The 8,430-nt window shown below is 42.7% G+C and overlaps 2 protein-coding genes across 2 annotated transcripts; both read right to left on the reverse strand.

Annotated features, from left to right (window-relative positions):
* Positions 1–989: 989 nt before the first annotated feature.
* LOC138609102 (homeobox protein Hox-A7-like) lies at positions 990–2,533 on the reverse strand. Its single transcript, XM_069681724.1, has 2 exons — positions 2,158–2,533; positions 990–1,294 (listed from the first exon to the last, which is right to left on the reverse strand). Exons 1-2 carry the CDS (start codon positions 2,531–2,533, stop codon positions 990–992), a joined length of 681 nt encoding a protein of 226 aa, XP_069537825.1.
* A 4,184-nt stretch (positions 2,534–6,717) lies between these two features.
* On the reverse strand, positions 6,718–7,928 carry hoxa9a (homeobox A9a). The gene is made up of 2 exons (XM_069681300.1): positions 7,336–7,928; positions 6,718–6,959 (listed from the first exon to the last, which is right to left on the reverse strand). Exons 1-2 carry the CDS (start codon positions 7,889–7,891, stop codon positions 6,718–6,720), a joined length of 798 nt encoding a protein of 265 aa, XP_069537401.1. The 5' UTR covers positions 7,892–7,928.
* Between the last annotated feature and the right edge of the window lie 502 nt (positions 7,929–8,430).

The following is an 8,430-nucleotide window of genomic DNA, read 5'->3' on the forward strand; positions in this document are numbered from 1 at the left end:
TTAGCCGGCTCGTAATTGCTGCGATTATTATCAGGATTGTTGCGGTTATACTGCGTAAAGTTCACAAATATTGACAGCAAACAAAAAGACAGATAAAAGCTATTTTATTCAATTATTATATTTCCATTTACAGATTTAAGACAGGAGAGTGTAAGCTTTTTATTTGTTCACTTGTGATTCACATTTAAACCTGAGCCTAAATGTAGCACAGCTCATGTTGGATTGAAATACTATACATGAAGAAAAGAATAGAAATGAAATGCAATACTGCCTAAATGTAAGTGCATGCATTTATTGTTAAACTGAAATGAATTGTGAAAGATTTTTTTTACAGTGCGCGGCTAAGACTTCAAAATATTTACGTTACGTTATTCCTGTTTACAGTGTAATAAGCAGGGGAGTCTGAGGTAGGTTACATGAGTTCATCCGAAGCTAAACAAATATGTCTGCTAATCCTAAAATGTGTGACGGGTAAAAAAAACACTCTGAGCGATGAGATAATAAAAAAATACGGTGCAGTGGTACTCAGTTGGAGGAATTAAACTAACAAAACATCCACTTTAAAAAGCCTCGATTCTAAATAAGGCACATTTGCCCAAAATGTTACATTTGCTCCCTTTCAAAATAAACCCGGAAGAGAAAAGTGGCTCTGATAGGTAGTTTATATTCATTTACAATCAATTTCAACTTGTGTCAGTGCTTTAGTGTTAGCAGGATAAAATTAGGTAGTTTTTCGTTAAGGAATGTTGATTCAGTAGTACAATCATGTGAGATTACGTTTTGTATTATAAAAAATATACTTCTAATAACATCGCTCTCATGCGGAAACTGCGGTTTGGGTTAAATGTGAAATCAGCCTGTTGTTGTTAAATGCTTGTTACATAATAATACATGATGATATGTGAGCAACGTCTCATAGATCCCTAACAATTAAAAATCAGTGTTTCCTTTTTCTTCTGTGGTTTTTCATGTCTGGTCCGTCTCTTTCGTTATTTTGCAGCCGTTTCTGACTCCGAACCGGCGCTTCGGGCGTCACCAGCTGCGGGCTCCCCGACCTCTGTCTCACCGTCCTTTTCCCCATCGGGTGTCGACACCGGCTCCTCCTTATGGTCTTTCTTCCACTTCATCCTGCGGTTCTGAAACCAGATTTTGATCTGTCTCTCCGAGAGGCAGAGCGCGTGGGCGATCTCGATCCTCCTCCTGCGGGTCAGGTACCGGTTGAAGTGGAACTCCTTCTCCAGCTCCAGGGTCTGGTAGCGGGAGTAGGTCTGCCTCCCCCGCTTTTTGTTTGGATCTGTGGAGACAAAGATGCGCTGGCTACATGTATTTATTTTAACATGTCTGAGAAGTACTACTGCGTAAATTAAAGTGGTTTTAAAATAAAACCTGGGAGTCATTTATTTATTTATGATTGTGCAATTAATAGTGGCTCATATTTTACAGTACCCCCTACACGCACCTTCACAGAACACACTCCTTACACTCATACAGGGGTAATAAGATTTTTTCCTCTGCATCTATTTAAAGTGTTCCTGCTGGGATGTTTGGCCTATGCCTCCTTTGATACTCTGCGCGCCTTTCCAATTAAAAGCCAGCCATCTTCTGCGCACCGAAGGGGCCATAAGTAATTAGATTACAGCCCCCAACACCTTTCTCCTTCACAATTATAACAAAACCCAATGTTTCAAATTACTTGCATTCTAAATCCACTTGACTTCTTTATGTAACCGACAATACTGGGCCATATTGATCCAGAAATGTCTATACGAACCAGGTTCAGAAAACAGCAGAGCCTCTGCACTGCAGACCCAATTAAAAAGGAGCTGCAGAGTGCGAGGGAGCTGATTTACACAACAGGCCGCTCTTTTTTACAACCACAAAGGGGAGAAGAGGCTGTAAGAGTAATAGGAGTGCAGAGAAACCCCCCAGCGGCAAGGTCTCTGCGCACTCAACACACAGGAGCGCTGGCCAAATGAATTTATGGCTGCAGAACTCATTAGTTGCGCAATAAAAGTTTTACGATTCTTTCCATGCAACACCAATGGCTTCACGAAATTAATTGAACCACTAACGGCCAATGTAAGTATCCCAATGTTTTGTAAAAGCAGTGACCTGAGGGCTTTGAAACGCCACATAAGAGACAGAATCAGCACATACCTGATGCTCTCATCCAGGGGTACATCCGGTGTTGTTTGTCCGGCGGCGAGCTGAGGTGTCCCGGCTCCGGATGGCAGCAGCTGTCGGTGAACAGGCGGCTCTGGTCAAACAGGCTGCAGTGCAATGTGTGAGGTGTGTGTGCGTCCTGGCCCTGGCTATAAGCTGGCGTAAACACGGGCCGGCTCTGGTACACTGCGTTGTTGACGCTGTAAACTCCAGACAGGGCCGGGGAGAACGCGATGGCCGCAGCAGTCCGAGCAGAGCCATAGTCCTCTCCAGCGGATCCAATGCTGCAGGACGCTCGCTCCACGTTTGGGAAGAGAGAAGCCGCCGCCGTATATTTGCTAAGAAGACCGTCCACATAATAAGAACTCATATTTTTTCTCTCTGATTTGTTGGCCCAGAATCCTCAGTGTCGTTTTTACGAGGTAGCGTGATATATGACAGCAATACACCCTAGATTTACACCAAACCCCATTTTTACTCTGGACCAAAGAACTCACCCACGTGACTTCGGCCTGGGCACTCTCGTCCAATCAGCAGGCAGATCAGGGTTTCATTATGGCGCAGGACTGCGGATTAACACTTCACATACAACATAAACACATACACACACATAAACACACGCGGGAGATATTCACGCGATCCCGGTGATCTAAAAGTAATTAACGCCTCATTGTGTTCGAACATTTCTTTTACTGCTGAGCCGATCTAAAAATAATCAGCTCTCATTATTTAATTACACGTTTGTTCCTGCTGTGGAATGCTGTTAACCTGGATAATGACAGTAAGCAAAGATGTTACATTACTCCACAATATTACATACCTATTATTATTATTATTAAGTGTTTTATATGCAAAGTATTGGTTGGTTCGCTTGCTCCTAAAATAAATACTAAAATACTAAATACAAAGTCTCGCGTTATAAAAAGAAAAGATTTTGATTTAATATAGTGTAACTTTCACATTATTCCTGCTGTATACAAGAATTTGAACAAAATAGTTTTGAATGTGATCACTGAAACATTTTTTGGAGGCGATAATATGGCAGGAATAGTGATAAAACATTTTAAATTATACAATTATTTATACGACTAATACTACTAATACTTCTTACACTGACGCTACTTGTACTAATAATAAAAGTACTCATAAGTAGTATAATCAATAATTATAATAATACCTATTTTTAAAGTCTTCACAGTGCGATTTACTGTAATTGGTCAATTAATGGAAATACGGAATAAAACATGTTCACCATAAACTGACAGAAATACAACAGACAGAGGGATGATAAAAAATATGAAATATAAAAACAACTATAGTTATGATTTGTAGTACAGGTGAAAAAGAAAAGACGGAAAAATATTTTTTATTAGATTATAAGGTTTATTTTTATTCATTATGATTTATAGTAATTAGAATTATTATAGTAATTAAACAATTAATTTACTCCCTGTACCAATAATAAAACAATAATAATGACAATGATAACATTTATTACCACAGCTACCGTTATAATTTCAATATTATCATTGTTGTTATTTAAGGTAGCAGTAGCAGTGGTAGTGTGATATAACTGCAAACACGCTGCTAGTTTGAATTTGAAATCAGGACGTTTTATTGTTGATTTATGGAGCCGCTTTAAAACTGGCTGTGTTTGTAACTTACATTAAAACCAGAGCAGAGAAGCCTGGTGGAGATTTTAAAATCTAGATTACCTTTGTTTATAAATGCAGTGGGGGGAAACTGACTCTATTTTAAACTAGTCTCATATTTATCCTGCAAAATGTTTAAAACGCACAGCGTACGTATAAAGCCATATGGAAACACCCGAGCTGGACAACATCCAGCAGGCACCGCGTGCTGCCTGTTTCATTGTTTCCGCAGGCTGCAGGAGCAGCTTCTGCTCTGAGACTGTAAAAAGGTGTGAAATTATTCTGCTGGCCTCTTAAAAACGTTACTACAGTTTGCTCCCAGAGCAGGTTCATTAGGGAGAAGTGTTCAAAGTGAGGGGGATGTTGTGGAACAGTGTCGCCACCCTCTGGTGACAAGCAGGAACTGCAAGGTGGGGAGGCTGCTTTGCGCATGCGCTGTTGAGCTCTGCTGCAAAGAAAATAATAATACTGTATTAAAGCAAGAGAAATGAAGCTCAGGGGGTGACTTTGGATTTATAAGGTTGTGATTTGCAGGAAAGCGCTGATGTCTTTGAACAGATTCCTCTGGATGTGTTCTGTAAAACGCATCTTCTATAGGCCCACCACTGTGTTTGAAACACTGTGTTTATTGCTCCCTCTCCTTTAGGACGGGCCCAGCAGAGGAGCAGAGGGCGGAAGGTTCCCAGGTAGAGACAAAGGATCGCTCCAAATGACCGTGAGTCCTGCGCGTCCCCGTCGGGGAGAATCCAATAAAGCTGATCATTTCCGCTCGGCCTTTTGTCCAGGGCGCAGTCTCACAGAAAAGGAAGAAAAAACAAATGGGTGCCATTCTGGAAACGGCCTAATTGTGTCTGGACGGCCATAAAGCCATTAAAACTGGAATGCCAGACAGTATAGCAGACCAGGCGTTTTATTGCACTGTCTCTGGTCGAGTCTTTGAAGTTTGGGTCCATCTGCGGCCCCTAACGCGTCACAACAGCACTCCAGTTTGACTAAAGTCCATGTTACCTTCTAACTATAATCCACCCGTTTCTCTGCAGCCCTTTAATGACGGCTAAATGAGCTGGTGTGTGTGACAGAGCCACGCCGGGCCATGATAGACCTTCACACGTTGCAGCTCTGCAGCTTTAGCTCACATTGGATTTGCTGCTTCTAGTATTTTCTGTCTTTGTGCCAAATATTTTGTCCAACATGCAGAGACTTTAAAACAGACTTACAAACGCAGACGCAACATTTTAAAACTAGGCCTCTTTCTGTTAAACATTTGTAATAAATTATGTAAGTTGTGTTTTAAATCCAAAATTCGTCAAACCATCCTGTTTCACTATTTTTATTCCCCGAGTCTCCATGTTCTTTCCAGGAATTGGTTATGTGGATATGGCACTAATGAAAGAGCTCTCGGCGGAGCGGCCTTGTCATATCTGAGCTGAGCACAAACACACCGGCTGCATTATTTTGGGCTTCAGCTGTCGAAGCGCTCGATGTCTTTTTTTTGCTTTGTGTCCTCTCGCCTCGCAGCGCTTTGCACCCCATAAAAGGTTATAGCGGTAATTGTCTTTTATGGCTGTATACAGCTAACAACATCCTCTGCCAAGACACAGCTCTGTCCCCAATCCAGAAACACCACACACACTCACACTGGTATTCACCTATAGGTGTTTTTCTTTTGATTAGTGTGTGTGCGTGTTAGCGTGTGTGTGTGTGTTTGTGTTAGAGTGTGTGCTCGCTGCAATTGAACCTCTTGAAAAAAATCGTGAAAACGTTTAGATTTGTGTGAATTTGCTCTTTACGCAATTATCCTTTGTATGTCTATTTTGTTGGAGTTTTAGTTACTGTGTGTGTGTGTGTGTGTGTGTGTGTGTGTGTGTGTGTGTGTGTGTGTGTGTGTGTGTGTGTGTGTGTGTGTGTGTGAAAGCAGAAACCTTATATATTTTTGACAGTGCAAAAAGCACCAATAAAAACTTTTCGTGCAGCAGCAAATTTGTGGAATTAGTCATTTTTGAAAACATAATTAATTTCTATGTGAGGCCAAAATGAAATAAGAATGTCACGTGCATGCATTCGCAGATATAATTTGTTTTATTTAATAAATAAAGTACAAATTACATTTGTGAACCAAAAGTCAGACGGTCAGCAGACCGTGAGGTAATCAATAAGTAGCCTACAGTGTTTTAGTTTATTTTCTCTCACTAACAAACATTATGTACTTTAACATGTTAGCTACTCCCTGAAATTCATAGTTCAGCATCTAATGCAAGCAAATCTACAAGAATCCGCCATCGAAAAAAAAATAGGTTATTGTAGGTAGTTGAGGGACATAGGTAGTCACGTAAAATAGCATCTATAACATATCTTAATCTGAGCATTTTAAAGGAGGTTTCTGAGGTTTGAGCACCTACTTCAAAATGCGACCAGTCGGGTTTTTTTTCTTTGTTTGCAATGTTAGATTCAAACTCATGGTCATCAGTCATAGTTCTAGCAGTGAGGGAGAAACACAACAAGGAAATTAATACATTGTACAAACTATACGCTCAGAGGACTCTGTGATAGACAACAAATAGAGCTACAAACCAGAACAAACACAGCTAGGAACATCCATACACAAACGAGCACAGGGACCAGGCCAACTAATACACTTAAACGAGGTATTATTTTAAAAAAAAGAATCAACATAATTGAAGAAATTAAAAAACGAGTGGGCACTGTTTAAATTGTGCAATATAAAGGTAGTCGCATCAAACTGAAGCCCAACATGCTTTTTTTTTACAAGACAATTAAGCCTAATAGCTTCTGTTATATAGAACAATAAGACAATGAAGTTTAAAAACAAGGTCCAGCAGGGTTAAGAGCTTCCACACACAAAGCTCGCTAACAGCCAAAATACTGAATATTTACGCGTCAGTCACTCGTCTTTCGGCGCGCCGTCTTTATTAAACTTCTTCATCTTCATCCTGCGGTTCTGGAACCAGATTTTAACCTGTCTCTCGGTGAGGTTTAGCAGCCTCGCCACCTCGTACCTACGGTCCCGTGTCAGGTAGGTGTTAAAGAGGAACTCTTTCTCCAGCTCCAGGATCTGGTGTTTGGTGTACGGACAGCGCTTTTTTCTCGTGGCACTCGCGTGGAGCCAGTTGGACACTGGGTTATCTGGAAAGAGTGGAGGGAGGAGGGGAGGGGGGCGACACTGGTGTGAGGGGTCCGGAACCGAGTGACCAAATGCAAAAAAATAACATCCCTGATAGCTAAAAAAAGATTCTCCTAATGAGTAGAGGATGGAAAGAAAATGGCTACACATGCGTAAAAGCAGCTCCATCCAAACAACTTCCTCCTTTCTCTCTCTCTCTCTCGCTGAAAGCTGCAGAAGGTTATCAAATATAGTAATGGGACCTGGGCCATTAACAGTCCCCATAAGGAAATGGCACGTTCAGAATGGCATCTGTGCAGACGCGCACCCCCATCACGCACCCCAATCCTCACAGCTTTATGCGGTATAAATAGTAGGCTATAAACATAAAGGACTTACTTGGATCGAGGCCCGGTTTCTCCTCAGCCTCCCCGCTCATGTCCCCTGCCTGGCCGGACAGTGCGTCCTTCTCCCCCGGTGATGCCGTGGCCACCGTGCCGTTTGCGTAATCAGAGAGCAGCAGCGCTGTGTGGGAGCCGGGCAGCGCGCCGTCAGCCCGCGTCCCCAGACCCTCCGGTTTGATCCCGTAATGATGGGTTGTAGGTAATCCGGACATGGGAAGGGAACCGGACATGGGCTCCAGAAGCCATGACTGATATCGGGCGTCTGTTTCTGCACCCACCGGCCCTTGGGGGTGTCCATAGTGGTGGTGATACACAGAGGAGACAGTACCGGGGAACTGAGCAGGAACGTGGCTCCACGACGGCCCGAACACGGGGGGTTTGGACGGGAAGGTGCAGGTCCCGAGTTCACTGTGGTCGCCGATGGAGGAGGCGGACTGTCGGGCGTGCTGGAGCCCAGGACCGGAGGGGTATCTCGGCACAGAGAGCTCCTCGCTCTCGGTCAGAATGAGCGAATCGACGTAGTAACTAGTCAGTGTTCCGGATGTCGACATGGCAGAAAAATGACACGTTCACATGTACGCACTCATACAGCAAGATACATGCAAAAGTAAAACGCGCACACACACACCACACACACATACACACGCAGTAAACCCAGCCTCACAAAATAACAATGTGGAGAAATCAAGTAGCAACTTGGCCCCACAGAGAACTACAGTGGGCTAGTAATGGGGAGCCAGGCTGCCATGCCATTGGGTAGCAGACGCACGTGATCATAAAGGCTGAACAATAAAGGATAAATCAATCCCTTTGGTCATTAAATACTCACCCGCTCTCCTATAACAACCTCTAGTTTTAAAACTAAGAATGATCAAGTTATGAGTTAGATCTGATATCTGGGAGACGGAAAATATGAATGAGTGAATATAGAAACATATTTTACTCGATCTCACCCTGCATGTGCCTCTGCTGCCGTTACAATCCATTCTGCTTCTCCCAAACGATACAGTATGTTTTTGGAAACCTTATTTTACGAGGTACTTTATAGGACACGTAAGCACCCTACCACCACTGCTCACCAAAACACATT

This window comes from Semicossyphus pulcher, unplaced genomic scaffold, assembly GCF_022749685.1.
Source record: "Semicossyphus pulcher isolate SPU_LCO1_2020_fin unplaced genomic scaffold, fSemPul1.0.p SCAF_5, whole genome shotgun sequence".
NCBI classification, from domain to species: Eukaryota; Metazoa; Chordata; class Actinopteri; order Labriformes; family Labridae; genus Semicossyphus; species Semicossyphus pulcher.

What these genes read in the sequence shown, in the direction of transcription:
- hoxa9a (XM_069681300.1), bottom strand. Translation starts at nt 7,891, where the DNA reads ATGTCGACATCCGGAACACTGACTAGTTACTACGTCGATTCGCTCATT. An exon ending in GAAACCGGGCCTCGATCCAA is followed by an intron (nt 6,960 to 7,335) that starts GTAAGTCCTTTA and finishes CACTCTTTCCAG; the next exon opens with ATAACCCAGTGTCCAACTGG.
- LOC138609102 (XM_069681724.1), bottom strand. Translation starts at nt 2,533, where the DNA reads ATGAGTTCTTATTATGTGGACGGTCTTCTTAGCAAATATACGGCGGCG. An exon ending in CCCCTGGATGAGAGCATCAG is followed by an intron (nt 1,295 to 2,157) that starts GTATGTGCTGAT and finishes TTGTCTCCACAG; the next exon opens with ATCCAAACAAAAAGCGGGGG.